Below are 22,122 nucleotides of genomic sequence, written 5' to 3'. Positions count from 1 at the left end.
AACAAGTCTCACAGTGGAGACATTACTGGTGCCCGCTCGAGCAAATTGAAGAGCAACAGGATGACAGTGATACAGTGGTGTGTGTGTGTGTGAGCGTGCGTGCGTGTGTGCGTGTGTGTGTGTGTGTGTGTGTGTGTGTGTGTGTGTGTGTGTGTGTGTGTGTGTGGTGTTTTCACTGTCTTCACTCAGGGCGCCCTAGATTGGGGGTGAGAATACTCCCTGCCCCAAGGGACCCAGCCCCGGCAGCCGACCTCCACTACCCAACCACCACCATGTTCAAAGCTGCTTTCCAGACACACTATAAGACACTTCCTACCCATTTTCCATAATTACCACATCATATTTGATGGAGTTCAGACAGTAACAAATCAGAGTAATATATATATATATATGTGTGTGTGTGTGTGTGTGTGTATGTATGTACACATACCTCTTGGACAGCAAGCTACCAAGAGTATCCTGCTTGCATGGGCAGAGCTTGGCAAGCTACCTGTGGTGTATTCAATATGCCAAAAACAGTAACGATAGGTCTCGTTTTCCTGACCCTGAAAGAGCCTCCAATGGTTGGGAAAGACAGTAAGGAGAGGCTGCTAAAATCTCAGGGCTGGGAGGAATAGAGATGTTACTGGTGCCCACTTGAGTAAATCGACGAACAACGGGATAACAGTGATACAACACACACACACACACATACACACACACACAGGCACACATGTCAAAACTGCTGGAAGTGGGCCTGCTCTTCAAGCCCATGTTTTCCCTTGAACACGCATTTCATGTGTCTTTATGTCCCTTTACCTGTGTCTTTTTCCAGTTTGAAGAAGCCCGTATTCTCTCTTGAATCTCTTGAACATGTACTTCCTCTCTTTCTCTTCCTTGACATCTAAGTAGGTTTCATTGAATAAAAACTATCTTGCTTCACAATAAAAACAAAAACAAAGCAACACCCACAACAGAACTGCTGGAAGAGGTACATGGTCTATTGGTACAGATATCTGTACCATGGTGATGCTCTTTCTTTGGAAGTAGTGGTAGACCTAGAGCAACTGGCGGGCTTCACTAATTCCCCAAACTGTAGTTTCTCCGATACCCTTAGAAATGACATCTGTGTGATTTTATATCCTGTGTGAGTTTGGAAAGCAGCCCTCACTCTCCTCTCTATCTTCATGTCTGATTTTGTTGGTATTATCTGTGTTCTGAGCCTCTCGTGGCTGTGCTGGGAGCCCGTGATACCCAAGACTCTCACGGCCAAGCACGGACAGCCCACTCAGCTATCTCTTCTGGCAGTCATGTTTATTTGAAAACATTCTGGAAACCAAATCCTTAGCTTTATTTTTCAGCTGTGGGGGCACACCTGATGGCGTTCAGGGCTCACTCCTGGCTCTCCACTCATGGGTCCCTCCTAGAGCTCGGGGGACCATATGGGATACTGGGATGGAATCCAGGTTGGCTGTGTGCAAGGAAAATGCTCTACCCGCTGTACCCTGGTCCCCCTATTTTTAAGTTTGGGGGCCATCCCTGGTGATGCACAGGGAACCATGTGGGGTGCCAGGAATTGAACCCACGTCAGCCATATGCAAGCGAAGCACTTAACCTCTGCACTATCTCTACAGCCCTTTTATTATTATGGTGGATGAAAAGAAAATGTTTGGGGAAATATTCTGATATTATTTAAAAAAAATCTAAGATCTTGATGATACATAATGATTCTGTTACTTCTGCTATTAATTAACCTTTTAAGTACAAAAATGATAGGAATGATGTCTTCTTCCTAAGAAAATACTAGTTTTTTAAGCAAACAAGTTAAATAAACACTGATTCTATTTCTAGTTGAAGTTAGCAATGTCTCTTGGAGGGCCAGAGAGGTAGAACTGCAGGTAGGGCACCTGCCCGGCACACAGTGAGCTGAGTTCAGTCCCTGTCACCCTGTACGTTCCCAACCCTTCCAGCCCCACCAGGAGGGACCCTGAGCAGTCAGGAGTAAGCCCTGGGCACTGCCAGTGAGGCTTCCCCAAACAAAATACCAAAAACTAGCAATCGCTCCTTGAAACACATCAAAAGTGTTAAAGAACAAATAATAGCTGTGAAGAATGAACTCTGCAAAACATATTTTACCAAAATACTTTATTGTAATAAGATAGTCATGTGTTCAAAATCAATACAAAGTTATTAATATTATTTACAAATGAAACCCTGTAATTAATAATAGCTGTGAATAAACAGCATCAACACAATTTTAGCCTCTAAATCAACTTTCAAGGATAATCATAGTAAAAAAAATTGCTGATCATGGTTTGTTAAATTCATTGACTTACATAAAATTAAAGGTCTGTAATCAATGTTTGTTAGAGAAAAATAACTTACTCCTTTGAAGAGTAACTGGAGAAGAGCCTGATTCATTTTTGTATACCACGGGTCCAATGAATTTTATGATTAAATAGAATATATTCCAAGTATTACACATTTCCCAAACACATTTTTCCTCAGTTTTAATATCAAAGTGCATTGCATTTCATATTATACAAAAAAGTATCTACATTGGCTTTTAGTCAGCTCAAAACTATTACCCGTGGTATAACAAATTAATAATTCAGATATCTGCACTGTGTAAACTCAAATATGCCCACAAAAACAAGTTCTATTGAAGACTTAAAAAAAAAATCTTAAGATGCCAGTAAATCTACTTTATTATGAAATGAATGCTTTGATCAAGAATATATTTTTATTAGGCATTTCCATAATGATCATTACCCTATATATAGTTGATTTATTCAGCACTTTTTTTTAAGTGAATTATAGTTTTCTTGAAGAAAAAGATCATTTCTCCAGTTGCTGAGGAGTGCTAAAAGCTTCATATACATTAGCAGCAAAGTCTTTCACTTGTTCCATCATCAAGAGATCCTAGTAAAAATGACAATAAAACACCAGTTTATTAAAAAAATGCAATCTGAATTAATGTATGCAATCAAACAATGACTTTAGCTTGAAGTTTTATGGTAACAAGCTAAAGCAGAAAACCATTCAATAGAAGAAATATATTTTTCCTATAGGAGATGCTTGTTAAGTTTCATCATGGATCTGAGTAACCAAGCGCAAATGTGAAAAGATGACCCAAAAGAGTCTTTACTGGATTCGCATATTTGGGAAGTACTAGATAAGTATCTGTTGAATAATGACACAAGTTTAAAGGTAGTTTTGCCAGAAGCTGACATTAATGTGGTTGTGGTTTATTGTTTTCTAGAAGATCTAAAATAGAACACATGGGGGCCAGAGCGATAGTACAGTGGGTTGGGTGTTTGCCTTGCACACGGCCGACCCGGGTTCAATCTGGCTTCCCAATGGTCCCCCAAGCACTGCCAGGAGTAATTCCTGAGTGCAGAGCCAAGATTAAACTCTGAGCATTGATGGGTGTGACCCAAAAATGCAATTCCCCCCCTCAAAAAACCCCCAAAAAAACCTAAAACAAAATACATATATTATGTCATATCGGCACAGCGGGTAGGGCTCTTGCCTCGCACATGGCCAACTTGGGTTCGATTCCTACATGGCCAACTTGGGTTCGATTCCTCCGTCCCTCTTGGAGAGCCTGGCAAGCTACCTGTGGCGTATTCAATATGTCAAAAACTAACAAGTCTCACAATGGAGATGTTACTGGTGCCCGTGAGTAAATTGATGGGCAATGGGATGACAGTAATACGGTGATCTGAAGTATATATATATATGTATATATATACACACACGTAGTATATTACATATATACATACATATGTATATAACACACATGTCAATCACATCAATTGCAACAAAGGTTCCTAAGGATTTGTGAGGATAAGGATAAAACAAAGTTACTAATTAAATAGAGTTAAAAAAATGTTTATAGTTCAGCACTTCCTCCAGTCACAAATGTAAGCAGCAAACTGCAACAGTTTTGGTAGAATCTGGAATTTCACCAGAATCTGCCATCATTATGAAAGCTGACATTTCATATGACAGTTGTGGGAGTTAGCCAGTTGTTATTATATATTATTTAATGCAGGGGCAAAGAAGCATTATCTCTATATCGTAAAGTTAATTTCAGAAACTACTGTGAAAAACATGGTTTCTTTAAGACAATTTCTTGGTAATACTGATCAGCTAGTCAGCCCATTTGTTTTTCTATTTTTCTTTTCAAAAAATTTTTATTAGTGAATCACCATGAGGTACAGTTACAAACATATGAGCTTTCATGTTTGCATTTCAGTCAGTGATCGTTAACCCATCCCTCCACCAGTGCCCATTCTCCTCCACCAATGTTCCCAGTATCCCTCCCACCACCCCCACCCCAACCCCCACTACCCCACCCTGCCTCTGAGGCAGGGCATTCCCTTTTGTTCTCTCTCCTTTTGGGTATTGTAGTTTGCAATAGAGGTACTGAGTGGCCATCATGTTCTGTCTATGGTCCACTTCAGCTCGCATCTTCCAACCCAAATGGGTCCTCCCAACATCCTCTACTTGGTGTTCCCTTCTCTATCTCAGCTGCCTTTTCCCCCAGCATGTGAGGTCAGTGGGGCAGCTGTGGAGCAGATCGCCTGTTCCTTATCTCTACTCCTCTTGGGTGTTACTCTCCCACTCTGTTACTTTATATTCCACAGTCAGTAGAAGTCTCTGAAAACTACTGGTGTGGTCCCCCCCCAACCAAAAATCCAGTCAATTTTCAAATGAAAAATGAAAGGAAGTCAGATCACTCTTTCTTTCACAGTACGGATATCTAATTCTCATGACGGGGAAGACTGAAGAGAGCAATGAGGGAAACAAGCACTTGAGTTACTGACGGTTTAGAGAAAGGGAAGAAGTACAACCCGTGGCCTCACTGCTATTCCCGAGCAGAAAGTCCATTCTGTGCAAAGATACTGTAATCTGAGTGCCAACAGCACCAGAAGATACCATCTTTACATTAAACACTATGGCCTCTTTCTTGCATGTTACTGCTATAGCTGCCTCTGTGTGTGTGTCTGTGTGTGTGTGTGTGGTGTGTGAGAGAGAGGGGGAGGGGTGGCCGGATATTACAAGTAATTTTCTAATTAAAAAAAATGTGAACTCTGAAATTTCCTTTTAAGTAACAGTTCTACCCAATTCAATTTCTGTTGAACCAGAGATTGCTAAAATGCTTTCATTTACAATGATGGGGCCAAGAGAGAGCTCAACCGGCTGAGTGAACGCTTCACATGTGGGGGGCCGGGGTTCAAGCTGCAGCACCTCACGCTCTCCTGAGACTATCAGGAGCACCCCCAGTCAAATATCTGGGAGTGGCCACAAGAAAAAACAAAAGATGCAGAGAGAGAGAGTGTACAGGGTCAAGGTGCTGGCCCTGCATGCAGCAAAACCTGGTTCAATCCTTGGCACCACGTGGTCCCTTTAGCACCACTGGGAGCAATACCTGAGCACAGAGCTGGAAGCAGCCTGAAGAGCTCTGGGTGTGGGCTCCCCCCAAACCAAAGCCAAACTGAAAGAGAGACTGGAGTTGTAGGCAGTCTGGTGAATAATTAAAATAACTGTCTATAGCTTCAGTGAGACGGATAGATATAAACAGTTAATACAGCTTTTGTTTTAAACTACTAAAATGTTTCCTTCCCCACAAACATTTTTCAGTTTTCCTCAATATCAGAAGAACTGTCATTAATCTGTCTGAAGGCCCCCACTGTTGTCACCAGGACAGTTTAACATGAAGCACCAACACTGCAAACCAACTGATCGCTAGACTACAGCTGGGCTAATAAATGCAGGTCGGACAGGCTGTGAGACTAAAATCTTCCTATTTGTGCATAATCTACGTTTACTCCCACAGGGTATCTCTGTTTTCCTTTAGAACAAGGAACTTAGCAAAGAATGGTATTTGTGTTGTTGTTGCCGGGGGTGCCACACTCAGCAGGAACCAGGGGCTACTGATGAGGCTGGCTGTGTGGTCAGGGGACCCGTGCGGCAGGGGATGGAAACCCAGGGCCTTCGCACGCAAAGCCAACTCTCTGGCCTGAGAAAAGTAATTTTATGTCAGACAAATACAAACGTAAATCCAAATTGTTTTTAGGAAGAGCCCCTAGTTCTCCTCTTACCTGAACAAAATGACTCGGCGTTTCACTGCAAACAGAATGGATCTGTCCATTTACTATCGGGATTATCTTAGCTAAAGGTAGGCTGACACTGGAAAGACTGAAAAAAAAAATCATCACAATGATTACTCTTTTCTGAAGTTAACTTAGAAGAATTAGCTATTGAATTACAAGAGTAATAACTAATCACTGAAGAATACTTGTAGAAATGTATTGGGAAGAAAATGAAAACCACATACAATTCTACCACCAAGAAATAACAGCTGTCATTAATGTCAAGGCTAGCCTCTTCTGGAAACTTTTATGCATAATTTTCTTGTGCATTTAACATAAAAAAATTAGCTCCCGTGAGCAATACTGTCTTGCACCTTCATTTATATAAGCATTTCAATCTTATTCAAGTTCTTCCAACATCTGTTTGCTTTTATATGATTACACAGTAGTCCATCTTTTCTCTCTGACAGTACTCAGCAGCTTGCTAGAGTTTAGCATTTAAAATTGTACCTAATTAAAAAAAAACTCCTTGTACTAATATGGAATTGCTGAGCTGAATGGTATGAACATTTTTAATATTTATAATGTATATTTATTTCTAAGTATCCTCTGCTTTTCTAGTGGTGTTTGAGAATTCTTGTTCCATCATACATTTTTGTAAGTCAAATACTATTTCATTCTTTTTTCGGGGGGGGGGTTGTTTTTACTTTATATGCAATTTAAATATATAAACAATTATATATATAACTATATATATAAACCATATATATATTATATACCTATATCTATATCTATCTATAGGCAGTCACACCCACAAACTGCCCCCGGCGCTGTGTAATCCCATCAACAGCCAACATCCAGAGACTATAAAACTAAGCTCCCGGAAGAGAGCAACACAGTCTCTTGTCCCCACGCCTGCTGTCTTCACCGGGGCCTCTCAGAGTGGATGGGTTGCATTTCCCTCCCCGCCCCAAGCATAGCCTCGACAGTTGAAGACCTCCGGAACCCAGCCACAGCCATGCTCAAGGCCACTCTCCACATGTTCGGATGAGCCTCACCCATGAAGGAACTGGCAGAGGAGCCTAGGTTTGCGTGACCCAAGGCTGAAATCTCCAAAGCTGCTCAGATCAGGAACTGGGCCTCTTCCACCAGATCCCCTATTTTCCAGTAGCTAGGCAGTCACACCCACTAACTGCCCCTGGCGCCGTGTAACCCCATCAACTGCCAACAACAAGATACTATAAAACCAAGCTCCCAGATGTGCCTGGCCGCAATGCGGCTGCACGACATCTAATAGCCTAGTTCTCCCACTTGAGAACCTGACAAGCTACTGAGACTCACGGGAGAGCTTGGCAAACTCCCCATGGCATATTCATATCCCAAATATTGTAACAGAGATACATACCTCTCGGCGAGCCCGGCAAGCTACCGAGAGTATTCCGCCCACACAGCAGAGCCTGGCAAGCTAATCATGGCGTATTCGATATGCCAAAAATAGTAACAAAAGGTCTCATTCCACTGACCCTGAAACAGCCTTCAATCGTTGGGAAAGACGAGTAAAGAGAAGCTGCTAAAATCTCAGGACTGAGTGTAATAGAGACATTACTGGTGCCCGCTTGAGTATATCAAGGGATGACAGTGATACAGTGATATATAATTTTAAATTGAATCTCCATGAGATACACAATTACAAAGTTGTTCATGATTAGGTCCCAGTCATACAATCTCTACAATTCCATCACCATTCCTTCACTAGTGTACACTTCCACATTGGACCACCAATGTCCCCTAAGAACCTTCTGCATGTCAAAAGAAATGGAGACCAAGATACAAAAATAGTCCACAAAATGAGAAAAATTACTCACCAATACTCTTTCTGATAAGAGGTTATTATCCAGAAAAATAAGGTACTGGTAGAACTTTATGAATACAAAACATCCAACCCCATCAAAAAATGGGGAGAAGAAATGAACAAAACTTCCTCAAAGAAGAAATACAAATGACCAGATGAATGAAGAAATGCTCTACATTGCTAATCATCAGGGAAATGCAAATCAAACAGTGAGGTATCATTTCACACCACAGAGACCCACACACATTCAAAAGAACAAGAATAACCAGTGCTGGTGTGGATGCGGGGAGAGAAGGACTCTCATTCATTGTCAGTGGGAATGCCAACTGATTCAGCCTTTTTGGAAAACTATAGGCATTCCTTAAAAGCTAGAAACTGAGCTTCCATACAACCGAGCAATACCACTTCTGGGAATATAGTCCAGGGGCCCCAAAACACAGTGCAGAAAAGCCATCTGCACTTTCATGTTCATTGCAGCACAATTCACAATAGCTAGAATCTGGAAAGAACCTCAGTGCAAGAGAAGAGATGACCGGATAAAAAAACTATGGTACATCTACACAATGGAATACTATGCAGCCACCAAGAAAAATGAAGTCATGAAATCTTCGTATAAGTGGATGGATATGGAAAGTATCTCATTCTTTAATCTGTATATCTGGAACTGAAAATGGTAAGTCTACTTTCCTCTTTTAATTACCAATAATGTAAACATTTTTTCCTTCTACATTTTTAAGCATACTACTATCTACCTGGCTGCATATGCAGGACACCTGGGCATTATTACCAGCACTTCCTTTTCTACCCAGTTCCTCCGCAGTCTCAAATATCACTTCCAAGTGTCTACTGTTCTAGTTTAGCTTTACTGGTTAGAATAACTTAATAGTGCTAAATAAATATCAATAGTGATCAAATTTACATACTTTTAACTGACAGGAATCAGTTCTAGTGTTTTATAGTTAAGTATAGTTGTTTTGGTTTCTAACCACTTTTTGTTATATTGAAATTATTTTTTATTTCCAGAAAAGACCTTATCAATATTAAGTTTCAGTTTTACCGAATGCCTCTTAGAACACTTAAGATGATGTTTTTTGTCCTATTAACTTATTAATGTTATGGATTGCTGTTATAGCTCTCTTAATGTTTTCACTCTCCTGACAATAAATCTGAGTCACCACATTGGAGAACAACAACAAAATCCCAGGTTTTGATCACTGTATCACTGTATCACTGTCATCCTGTAGCTCACCGATTTGCTCGAGCGGGCACCAGTAACATCTCCATTGTGAGACTTGTTGTTACTGTTTTGGGCATATCGAATATGCCACAGGTAGCCTTCCAGGCTGGGCTGTGCGGGTGAGATACTCTCGGTAGCTTAGCTGGGCTCTCCGAGAGGGGCGGAGGAATCAAACCTGGGTCAGCTGAGTATACGGCAAATGCCTTACCTGCTGTGCTATTGCTCCAGCCCAGGTTTTGATATGTGAGAGAAATTAAACATCTAGATTTGCTACTTAGTAAGAAGCAAAGTAACTTGCTAAGTAGCTTAGATTTCAGAGACATTTAATTTTCCCATTTCCTAAGGGAAACAAAGTTGTGAAAGGAGGAAAACACTAGCATTACTTCCTAGTGTTATTTTAAGAATCAGTGAGATAATCTACTGAAAAGTAATAGCACACAGGATCAGGAAATGCTGATTGCTATTACTGTTTAGATATATTTATGAATTTCATTTGCCTTAATTTTTCTTAAGATTTTTATACCTACAGTCATACTTTAAGGTAGTATAGTTTTACTTTTAGGTCCTATCTTTATCCATTGTATGTTATAATAGGCTATAAGCTGGTGATAGAAAAGCTTTAGATTTTAAAATATTTATTATACTTGTATTAGTATACACATATATGCCTATTTATAATTTATATAATTTGCACATACATTTTATAAATATCTATAAAAGGGATTTTTCTTTTTTTTTTTAATTCTTTTATTGAATCACCATGTGGAAAGTTACAAAGCTTTCAGGTTTAAGTCTCAGTTATACAATGCTCAAACACCCATCCCTTCACCAGTGCACATATTCCACCACCAAGTATCACGGTATACCTCCCCCCTTACCCCCACCTCCCCAGCCCCCCACCCTGCATGTGTAACTGGTAAATTTCACTTTATTTTCACTTTACTTTGATTACATTCAATATTTCAACAAAAAATTCACTATTATTGATTTGGAGTTTCTCCCCCCTAAAGTCGATCTGCTGAAAAGAAAGCATTTGGTAATTTGTTTTCCATTGCTGAGAATGAAGAGGTTTTGGATTTCTGTATTTTAGTATTTTAGTAACTAAGTCCAGAGAAATGTCTGCCAGGAATCATAACATTGTAAGCTTGTACCTCTCAGCTACTTTATATGCCACATATGAGTGCGATCTTTCTATATCTGTCTCTTTCTTTCTGACTCATTTCACTCAGCATGATACTTTCCATGTTGATCCACTTATATGCAAATTTCATGACTTCATCTTTTCTGACAGCTACAAAGTATTCCATTGTGTAAATATACCAGAGTTTCTTTAGCCAATCATCTGTTTTCGGGCACTCTGGTTTTTTCCATATTGTGGCTATTATAAACAGAGCAGCAATGAACATGGAAATGCAGATGTCATCTCTACTATACCTTTTTGCCTCTCTGGGATATATTCCCAGGAGTGGTACTGCTGGGTCAAATGGGAGCTCAATTTCTAACTTTTTTGAGAATCCATATTGTTTTCCAAAAGGGCTGAACCAGTCAGCATTCCCACCAGCAGTGAAGGAGAGTCCCTTTCTTCCCACATCCACGCCAACACCGGTTGCTTTTATTTTTTGGGATGTGGGCCAGTCTCTGTGGTGTGAGATGATATCTCATTGTTGTTTTGATCTGCATCTCCCTGATGATTAGTGATGCTGAACATTTTCTCATGTGCCTCTCAGCCATTTGGATTTCTTCTTTGGAAAAGTTTCTGTTCATTTCATCACCTAAAAGGGATTTTTCTATCTTGAGAGTTCCTGATTGTTCACTATTACACATGATTAATGATATTTTTGTCCTTTTGTCAATAGTTAAACAGTTTTTTTCCTTGACTTACTGCGATTGCTAGCTCCAGGAAATAATAAGCAATAGGAATCACAGTAGAAATATCTGGAATGTTCTGGCTATTAGTGTAGTGAGAAGTTATTATTGATATGAAAGAGAAAAGAGGTCAGAAAATACCTATTGAATGTCGTCTAATCAAATATGAAAAGGCATAAAACAGTCACTGACTTAGAGAGGAGGATTAAAATGATAAAGGATTTTTTGTATAACTTTAAAAATTGTCAAAAAATTTTAAGATATTTAAATTGCTTCAGAAAAATAAGCTTCATGTCTAAGCATTCTAAATTGTTAACATTAATTAGAAAAATTTTGGAGGCGGTACAATAAAGCCGCTCAAAAATTAATAATCTTCTGCCCAGTATATTTAAGAAATCAACTGGATACACCACAAACTTATTGCATAATCACTGCTGTTCTGCCAATCATGAATTTACGGTTTACAATGATTTAGAACTTATCTTTTGAGTTTAATATAAAAATACTTCAAAACAGATTTCCTTAAAGAGTGTTAAGTCTAACAAGAACAAGGTGTGTTCAAGTTAAGATAATACAGTAAATCAATAACATGCTCTCTCTTTCTGATTAGGTGTTGTGGTTTGCAATAAAGGTGTTGAGTGGCCATTGTGTTCAGTCTCTAGTCTAAACCACAACACCTAATCAGAAAGAGAGAACAAAAGGGAATTCCCTGCCATAGTGGCAGGGTGGGGTGGGGGGAGACGGGACTGGGGAGGGGGGGAGGGATGTTGGGTTTACTGGTGGTGGAGAATGGGCACTGGTGAAGGGATGGGCTATCGAACTTTGTATGGAGGAAACATGAGCACAAAGATGTATGGATCTGTAACTGTACCCTCACGATGACTCTCTAATTAAAAATAAACTAATAAAAAAATCAATAACATGCTCTAGAGCAGCATAAATCTAGATTTGAATTAGGTATAGTCAAAATTACTAGTAACAGCATTGATAACATATTCTCAATCTCATGATAAAAGATTCAAATATTTATATAGCTGTAGAACTCAGATCATTCATCAACAAAGAATATATAACAAAAGTGCCTGGTTATTACAATAGCCAAACTATTGAATTAAGTAGTTGAGTTACAGCTTATAGTATATTAGGATCATAGTAGACAGTATTAAAATTTAAATATCTACCAGTTTTCTATCCCAAATAACTTTAAAAAGAATTTTAAACATTTAGCTTGCAGAAAGGTAGTTTCATAACTTAAAATGTACTATATAATACTACAGGGCAAAATATTTGCTAAATATTTTTACACTGAATTCACAAGGAGTGCAAACTAATGAAGAAGTCATTGGTGTGTGGAGTTTAATTTGTCAAAAAATGAGCATTCCAATTTACCCTCTGAATCATTTTTGTTTTTCTCTGGGGGCTTTCCTGAGCCCGACCACAAGCTTATATGCCTTCTTACCTGTTTCTGGAGTCCCCATGTTGTAGGTCTTGCTCAGTAGGTCGAAAGAACTCAGCCATGTTGTCCAGCAGTCTACTAAATCCTCGGTTTAAACAGGTGTTCAAAACGGTACTAAAATCTGGACTAGACAACACAAAACATAAAAGTTACCTTTTAGATACTCAATAGAAAGAGAACTAAACTAACCAACTATGTGGTTAGTTCTGTCAGTGACCAACATTTCTAGTTACAATCCAGTACTGACAGTCTGTAATATTATCAAAACTTATCAAGGGATCAACTGTTAAAAAGGAAAGTCAATAAAACATAACATATGAGGATGTTTATTTTGCTATATATTTTTTACATTAGTACTATTCAAAAAAATATCAATCACAGAATTTGTCTTTTTTTTTGCTTTTTGGGTAACACCAGACAGTGCTCAGGGTGCCTGCGGGTGCCTGGGGGACAATATGGGATTCTAGGGATTGAACACTGATCAACCACATGCTAGGCAAGTGCCCTATTTGCTGTGCTATCTTTTTTGGCACAAGTTTTTCTTTTCTTGAGGAAATTCTTGAACTTCTTATAGTCTCAGATTAGTTTGCATTATATACTTTATAAACATTCCAGGGAGATAAAAAAAAAAAAATGACAAGTTTCTTTGGCACTATCTTAGCAAGTCATAAAAACCCTGTGAGCTACCTACCCAGCCCACATATGTTTTTCTCTGTCAAGGGCTGGGGTGCTTATTTTGCATATGGGAGACCAAGGCTCAGTTCCCAGCACAAGCTCCCCGAGCACCATAGAGTGATCCCCCAAACACTACTGGCATAGACTGAGCACTGCCGAGTGTGACCCTCCCTTCATCAAAAGAAAAACAATAATTTTTTTAAAAGATGTTATGAAAGTTTTTTTAAAAAAATCATCATTGAACAAATTGATTCTGGTTCGGACATGCAGAAATCTTAATAACACATTAGTGGTGGACGCAGGAGAGCTGGAAGGGCTCGAGCATACGCTGGGCTTATGAAAAGCCTGAGCATGACCCCCAGCTCCACACTGTTAGGTGACCCCAAGACGGCTGTGAATAACTGCCTGTGCGTCTCTGTGAGAACTCTGGGAGCAACACGCACCAGGAAAGAAATGAAATATTAGTATGTAGAGGAAGGGTCCAAACACAGGGAAGACATAGCCAATTGCTTGGGCAGAACCAGGTAGAGGGCTCCGGGGCTAAGTGTGTGCAACCCCGAGGAGATCCCTGGCACTCACCCCGGGTCCCTGTGCTAGATCCGGGCCACGAGTTGCCAACAGTGGCCCTGGTTCTCTGAGCATGGCAACAGGGCATGGCCTCTGAAAGCAACTGCGTGGGGGACGCCGAGGATAAAGCAGAAACAAATATCTGAGGAGTACTAATGTTTAAAGAAAGTAATTTTAGAAGAAATGATGGAGAAATGGTGAGGAGAATTAGGAAGTTATGCAAACCATGGAGAGGAGAATTTCAAGGAAGGCTTTATCAAAGTGTCAATGGCCAGAAAAATGGTTGAAAGAGCAGAAGATCAGTGAGGACCACTTTTAGAGCTCCATGGGGGTGACTGGGTAGGAATATGAATGAGAAAAAATGTGGAAGCTGCTCTTCTTAAGTTCAATGGGGTAGAAGCTGATAAACTCAGTAAAATCAGTAGCTGAGCTGACCAAAAAGTTTCTTGATTTTAAGATCATGAAAAAATATAAGCAGGTTGTAATTTTCTCAGGAAACAACTGGAGAAAATGGACTTAACTAAGCTCTAATTTACAAAGACTGATATTTTTAATCACAGTATAAAAGTGGGTAGACGGGTAGGTATTACTGCTCAGACTTTACAGAGATAAAACCACCTCAAGAGCCAAACTGTACTTCAAAGAGATTCAAAGGCTCAGCCAAGACCAGCGCATAGTGACCGGGAGAGCCAGCTGAGGGCCTAGAGCTCCGCGCTTGTGCTTTTATATCCCTGACATCCTAGTTCTTTTCTGTGATTCCAAATAGTAATAATTTAGGGGGGATGTGAAATTTTTATCCCTCTAAGTTTTAATTATAGCCTATCCTGAAAGGATCAGGGAAAACAGTTCTCAGAACTGTGTGTATCTGTATATAAACATTAGCAGGTGTGTTTGAGTACATGTGCATATGCATGTGTACAAACACACACACACACACACACACACACACACACACACACACATTAGCCAAGCTGGCTGGTTTTGGTTCTCAAGAGCACTGCTCCCCAACCTCTAGCTCAGTGTCAAGCAACCTCAAGTTGGAAGTCAGAACTGCTAGGCATTGAACAATTCTAGCTGCCCTGGTTTTGGTAGTGGGGGACTCGGAAGCTGTGCTCAGAGGGCAGGTCACTCCCCGCAGGTCTTGGCGATGCCAGGCCTCAGGGACAGGAGTGGTTCTGGGGAGTGATGGGGTTTGGCTATGTGTGCTTGTGCTTAAGCCTTGAGTTTCCTCACTGCTCCCAGTCTCAGGGACTTTTTTTTTTTTTTTTTAATTCTTTTAACCAGAGCTGGTTGTTAAACATTTACTAGCATTCACTGGATGTTTCCGTTATCACCTTTGAAAAGATTTCAAAAGTTAAAATGGTAATTATTTTTCTGTCCCTCAAGTATTAGATGACTCTCCAGGCGAGGAAGTAGGTGGGCAGGCCTGGACACCTTGCAAACAACCTGTTTCCCTCCTGTCCTGAACAGCAGGACGGCTACTTTACGTAGAAGGCCTTACTGAAAGGCCGTGGAACCAATTCAAAATTTAATTTTAACCAGAAACTTATGTTTAACATGTTGATACAAGCAGGTACCACTAATGGCTCACACTTGGATGTGAATTAGTAAGGAAAGTTACCATGCCAGCATGCTAGTGTTATAATAGGAGATAAGGAGAGTTACCATGCGAGAGTGTTAATGCATTAAAAAAAAAAAAACAACACACCAAAAAACCAAATTAGTCCATGAAAAACAGAAATACCTGTTTTGGTTACATGCAGTACACATACCTTTCCAACATGTCTCTAGTTTCATTGAGTAGTTTAATAGTGGTGACATCTCTTGGAGAAAGCCCAGAAGCCTGTAAAATCCAAGTGCTACAATTCAGGCTATCAAATATTAGCAGAGGGCTGTGATACAACTGATCACAGAAATACATTCAAGAATTCTAAAAATTAAGTTACTGCAACACTAGGGAAAAAAGAGACAACAAGCTATCGAACTTCAGGTACACAGGGAATAATACTGAGAACATGAATCAAAGCAAAATTACACTCTGTTGAGATTTGTTTGTTTGATCCTCTGGACACACTTCTAGAAGAGTTTCTCGGGGGAGCCTCCAAGCAGGGCTCAGGGGGCTCAAGAGCCACTCCTGGCAATGTCTGGTGCACTGGGCAAAGAAGTTTAATATGAAGACCAGAGGATGGGATGCCTCGGGGGGCTGGGGGTCAGTGGAGCCACACCCATGGGGGTTGTGGAGGGTCCTATGTGGCTGGAATTGAATCGGGCCCACTGCATGCCATGTGACCATGTGCCCCTGAAATCTTAGCTACTACCCTGACCCCTAGAATCATTTTCTAAGAAGAAATTGGTCACAGGGGCCACATTTTATCAGAACATGCCTTTATTTTTTATTAAAAAAAAAATCGACCTAGTCTGAGGCTCTATAGTCATTCACTCTAAAGCTTCTGACTTCAATTCAGGGCAGCTCCAGTGGGTCCCTCCTCTGTCTCTTTAACCTGTTATTTTGAGTCATCTGCATCTTCAGTTGTACTGGTGAATTTTTAACATTTGAATTAAAAAAAAATTTGGGGGGCCGGAGACAGCTTTAAGGGTTAGTGTGGATGCTCACGAGGGAGGCCAGACACTGACCCCTGGCACAGTCTAGCCTTCCAGCACCGAGGGAAGCAAACTCTGAGCACCTAGCCTGAAGTAGCTCAAGAGCACTGCTGGTTGTGGCCAACCACCCCATCCCATCTCAATCCTGCCCACCCAGTAGTTCTGTCCCACCCGTCCTTGTTCGGTGGCTTCCCTCCTGAATGCAGGGTCCGTCAGCTCTCACTCAGGCTCAGGCCGGAGTGTCCAGAGGAGGGACCAGTGGGGCACCGGCAGGCGCCATGCAAGATACAGGCAAGGCTCTCCCTGGTCCAGGGCTCCTCCAGCTGCCAAATGACCAGCTGCCAATTCTCAATCGGTCGTTTAAAAAATTAAAATAAATTATTTAACACAGGTAGGTATATAAGCAGAGCTCTTTGATGTTTTTAAGATTCTCTTGGGGAGGAGGCGCTGCCATGTAGCACTGAAGAAGGGTCCAAGGACACTCCTAGCAATTCTCAGCCAAAGCAGAGTCCAAGCAGACCCACCTCAGGGGTCTCCAGCGCCGCGCCTGGCAATGCTGGGGGGACTGGGTGATGCCCGTAACTGGAAGGCATTTGGCCGCATTAAAAGCATGTGCCTTAACGCCCACACTGTCCGTCTTGGCCCTTTAAAACACTCTTGTTTCTCGTTTGGTATTAATCTAGCTATGCCGATGGCTTAACGCTGGCTCTTCACTTCGAGGCCACCCTTGGCGGTGTTCCAGGAGTATTTGGGGCCAGGGAATGAACTGGGGCCAGCTGGGCCTTATCCCCTGCACTCTTGTTCTGGTCCCCTTTCAATATTCGTTAGATTTTGTTTCGTTTTGGAGCCACAACATGTGCGCTCAGGGGTTAGTCCTAGCTCTATGCTTAGTAATCACTAACGGTGGGTTTGGGGGATTATATGGGGTGCTGGGGATCAAACCTGAGTCATTCGCATGCAAGGTAGCACCCTACCTGCTCTATGACTGCTCTGTGGCCATCCCCTTTAATAGTGTTAATCAATGAATAATTTACACCAATACTGCCTGAAACACATCAGTGTACAGCCACACCATGAACGGACCTGTTAAATTAGGTCTTCTATGTTCCTCAATTAATTACAACTTATCTTATTTTGGGGCTTTTTTTGTGTGGGGCGGATGGGGTGGGTCACACCCAGCAATGCTAAGGGGCTACTCCTGGCTCTGCACTCAGGATTCACTCCTGGTGCTGCTCGAGGGACCATATGGGATGCCAGGCATTGAACCTAGGTCGGCCGCGTGCAAGGCAAATGCCCGTCCCACTGTACTATCGCTCTGGCCCCAGTGACAACTTACTCTTGCCTATTTTGAACAGTATCACTCATTTATCTCAAAAAGCAAATGTGATGTGATATGGCCTTCATGAAAATGCGTATTTCTTGGGGCTAGGGAGAGAGCTCGGGGGGTCGGGGAAGCGTATCTTGAATGTATAAGGACTCGGGTTTGATCCCTAACACTGGATGGCCACCCCACCCTGCTGGTTCCCACACTGCCACCTCAGCACAAACAGGGATGGCCCCGGAGCATGGGCCCTAGCACCGACCTGTCAAACAGGGTGAGGTACTGCTAGCAGCGGCCCCGGCCCCCAATCCTCCTTCCTTTGACAACTCTTGAGACTACCGAAAGTGTATATATCCTCCACTCATGGCACGCAAGGCTACACACCCAATGGGTGCATGCAGGGGGCCTGATAGGGCAGGGGTCTCACACACGGTAGGCCCGTGCTTTATTACACGAGTGACTGCAGACGCCGTAGCTTGGCAAACCTCATGATCTTCACTCGTCACCAGAGTTCTCTCTTTCACTTCTTCCACAAAGAGGCTTTAGTGCCATGAGCTGAATTTGTCTCCCGAGCTCCCTGGGCGTGATGAATGCCTTATTTACTTATCTCCCAAGCTTGTGTCATAATGGGATATAATACTCCAAAATTCTGAGTACCTATAACTGTTAGTATTCTAAGTAGAAGGCTGTCACATTTACAGTTGCTTTTACTTTTGTTTCTGTTATTTTGGAGGCAGTCAACGTCCAGCAGTGTTGGGGGATTGTGCCCAGGGGCCAGGCAGTAGCACTGTCTACAGCACTGTCTCCCGTCGTTCATCGATTTGCTCGAGCGGTTACCAGTAACGTCTCCATTGTGAGACATCTTGTTACTGTTTTTGGCATATCAAATATGCCACGGGTAGCTTTCCAGGCTCTGTCATATAGGCGGGATACTCTCAGTAGCTTGCCAGGCTCTCCGAAAAGGATGGAGGAATCGAACCCGGGTCGGCCGCATGCAAGGCAAATGCCCTACCTGCTGTGTTATCGACCCAGTACCAGGGATTACACCCACATGCATATATGCTCTCCAGCCCTGGGAGCTACTCCTCTGGCCCTACACTAGCTGGGCGTTATTGAAAGGCTTCATTTCAGTTATTGGAAATGTATGCACCCATCCACTGAACTTTCAAGAGTTTCAGCAATGTCAACTGAAAGAGGTAGTAAAAGCATCTAAGACAATACACAATAACTGCTTTTGTTAAATGGTTATGAGTCAAGCACCTGGACTTCTAAAGGCGTTTCTTCATCTGGCATCATATAATGGCATAATAAAGATCTGGATTCATCTTTATTAATCCAAGTAGATTTTTGCTGCTCCACGAGATTCCGGATTTCTTTTAGCTTTTGCTCCAAGTCCAGAAGGGACAAAGAATGTTTAAGTGAAACACTGGAAACAGAGAGAAGGGAAGTGGGTAAGCTGAGACTGTGTCACCTCCATGTACACTCTCAACTGGCACTATCTGAGCTCCTGCTTCATCCGGTCAGACCTGAAACTGCCACATGTGAAATTACTAGAACAGATTAAGAAATCAGTTACCAGTTAAGGATCATTATTACAGAGCCAAGAACAATTTTGCTGCATATTTCACAAGAAAATTCTTATCATAATTACAGATATTACTAGCATAAATGGGAGACAGGGACATCAGAGGCGGATTTTAAAGTAGGTGTTTGATCAAACTGCCAAATTGCCCTGTCTGATTAGGAATCAATAAATAAACTAAGACATTCAAACTTTTCCCACAAAAAATGGATTCTACAAATATCCCAGGGCTGTTACAGAGAATATCCCAAACTACCCTTTGCCAGGTCACTAGCTTCACTAGAACAACTCTAGTTTTTGTGTGTTTTATTCACTAGAATCAGGAAGCCAAAGAAGTCAAAGCAAAATGCCTTACCTCCCTAAAATCTTCTGCACTGCTTGTTTAATGACAGAAATCAGTTCTGTGAGGCCTGTTAAAGAAAAACAAATATAAAAGCCTTCCTCATTTACAGGGGCTAGGAGGACTGGTGAATGGTTGGAATCTACCATGAGTGTTTGTGGGGTGGAAGGTAGGTAAGATAGAGAAGAGAGCAGTATGACAATAATAGCTGGAAATGGGAAATGATCATGCTGGACAAGAACTGAGTGTTGAAAGTAGGTAAAGGGATATAAGACAACCTTTCAGCATCTGTATTGCAAACCACAATGTGCAATAAGTGGGCTGGAGGTGGGGGTATGGGGGAGAGAGAGAGCAAGAGAGAGAGAGAAACAGACAGACACAGAGAGTATAAGAGAGAGAGACAGCGACAGAGATAAAGAGGGGAGAGAGAGAGCGCCTACCATAGAGGCAGAGGTAGGCTGGGGTGGGGGGTGATGGGAGGGAAATTTGGGACACTGAGGCTGGGAAATGTACACAGGTGGAAGGATGGGTGTTGGAACACTATGACTGAGACCTAATCATGAACAACTTTGTAAAGATCTCACAGCGATTCAATTAAAAAAAAAATCCTGACATTTTCACTTTTTGAAGTCCTTTTTAATACAAATGAATGAATTAAAATTTATAGGTCACAAATAAGAATCTTACCATCTCCAAGGAGGTGTTGAATACTTGACAAATATTGCTGTTGAACATCTGGAGGTGCAAGAGCTGTCTGTACAAAACAGAAATGCGGTTCAATTCCCAAAGTATTAATAAATGATACCGAGATAAAGGTTCTGGAGTACCTATGCTCATAGCAGCATTGTTCAATAACCTTAATACGGAATAAACTTAAATCGACCCAAATGCCCATCGACAGATGTGTGACATACAAAAGCTCTGTGTGTGTGTGTGTGTGTGTGTGTACATGGAATGAACATGTTATATAATTTTCTGACAGTAAGAGAGGTGACATTAGCCTGCAGAGATGGCTCAAAGGGCCAGAGGGTGGGGTGCCGGGGCGGGGGGGGGGTCAGGGAGGTGGGGAGCGAGGAGATAGTTATATCTTTAGGGGCAATGTGAACAGTAATTATGTCAAGTGAAACAAGAAACTAAAGGACAGTGGCTGGCTGGGGTCATAAGTTAATCAAGCAAATGACCTGGCAAGAAGCAAAACTATACTGAACAAAAACTGTATTTTCAGAATAACTCGAACTGAGATTTGTGGGACTCAGAAGGACTGAAGGGGTGGGGGAAACAGTTCTGAGACAAAAACCCTAATTAAAAGAAAAATGCTCAATGGTTATAATTACATGAGCTATAAGGCCATTTTACTGAAATTATCGAGATACATAATACGTGGTTCAATTAAGACTGTCAGGAAGGAAAGTCTATGTATGTCTCATACTCACAGTGCCATTTTTGCCAATGGCTGCGTTATCCAGGTAAATATAGCCACCAATTATGTTTAACTGCACGCGCAGAAGAACAACCAGCATACACGTGCTGTACACAGCAACAATACTTCTTGTGAAACCTTCACAGAGGAAAAAGAAAATTCTTTGGTACTATTAAAACAGAAACAAATACGTAAAGTGAATGAATCATCCTAATGGTCATTATTATTATTATTATTTGTTAATTCACTTAATTAGACACTCAAGTACAAAAGTTAAACAATATTTTAACACAGTATGTGAATAATACCCAAGGACAGTAGAAACAAGGGTTAGGAGGACTGGTCCATAGCAGGAAGCTTGCCCTAAGGGGTAGGGCGACAGAGGTGGGATCACTGTGACAGTGACGAAGGGAATGACTGGTCACTCTGGACACAAACTGAGTGCTGGAAGGAGGTCAAGTGATATGGCTGCCACCATTCCAGGAACAGTACTGAAAAACCACAGTGCATCAAAGGGAAAGAGAAAGGGGGCGGCGGCAGGCTGCAGGGGTGGGGTGGGAGGCAGTGAGCAGAAGGGAAACTGAGGACAGCGGTATGGACCCTGGTGAAGGGAAGGGTGCTGGCACACTGTATGACTGCGATTCAATCATGAATAACTTTGCAACTGTGTGTCACATGGTGATTCAATTTTAAAAAAGTGAAAAAGACCAAATATTTTCTAGGTTATTACCTTTGAACTTGTTCAACCTGAATTAGGTGCGATCTCGTAACTGAATCAACAACAAGCGTCTCCAGTGGCAGACCAAGATAAGGCTCTGCCTCGGGCTGGAGGAGGGTCCAGAGAGGGTCTGGCTGCCTTCCAGCAGTGTGGACACTGTTCCAACAGAGGGGCAGCCAGGCACTGACCTCTGCTGCCAGTTGGCGCGGGAGGACGCTAGGCAGCAGATTTGGGAACACAGAATTACAGCCACTGGAGCCAAGAGTCAGAAAGACAGCTCACACCATTTTGTTCCTAGTCGACCCAGGGGTGAGAGGGCAGCGCTGAGGGCTGACTCTGAGTCCTGACAGGGCCCGCAGAGGACACGGGCATCTGACGGAAAGGACTCCCCACGGCCAGTTGTTTCA

General features: G+C 41.8%; 1 protein-coding gene across 1 annotated transcript in view; it reads right to left on the bottom strand.

The window, feature by feature from the left end:
- Positions 1-2,105: 2,105 nt before the first annotated feature.
- The window catches only part of PEX3 (peroxisomal biogenesis factor 3), a 42,184-nt gene continuing 22,167 nt past the window's right edge, over positions 2,106-22,122 (bottom strand). The window contains exons 5-12 of the mRNA XM_055137231.1: positions 21,011-21,135; positions 20,265-20,331; positions 19,593-19,647; positions 18,916-19,081; positions 15,506-15,576; positions 12,495-12,617; positions 6,090-6,186; positions 2,106-2,901 (exon numbers count right to left, since the gene is read on the bottom strand). Coding sequence (XP_054993206.1) covers positions 2,818-2,901; positions 6,090-6,186; positions 12,495-12,617; positions 15,506-15,576; positions 18,916-19,081; positions 19,593-19,647; positions 20,265-20,331; positions 21,011-21,135 — 788 coding nt within the window. The 3' untranslated portion in view covers positions 2,106-2,817. The remainder of the gene's footprint in view (positions 2,902-6,089; positions 6,187-12,494; positions 12,618-15,505; positions 15,577-18,915; positions 19,082-19,592; positions 19,648-20,264; positions 20,332-21,010; positions 21,136-22,122) is intronic.

Source organism: Sorex araneus, chromosome 4 (genome assembly GCF_027595985.1).
Source record: "Sorex araneus isolate mSorAra2 chromosome 4, mSorAra2.pri, whole genome shotgun sequence".
Classification (NCBI taxonomy): Eukaryota; Metazoa; Chordata; class Mammalia; order Eulipotyphla; family Soricidae; genus Sorex; species Sorex araneus.
Note: the sequence above shows the minus strand (reverse complement) of the source record. Positions and strands in the feature narration are given on the sequence as shown.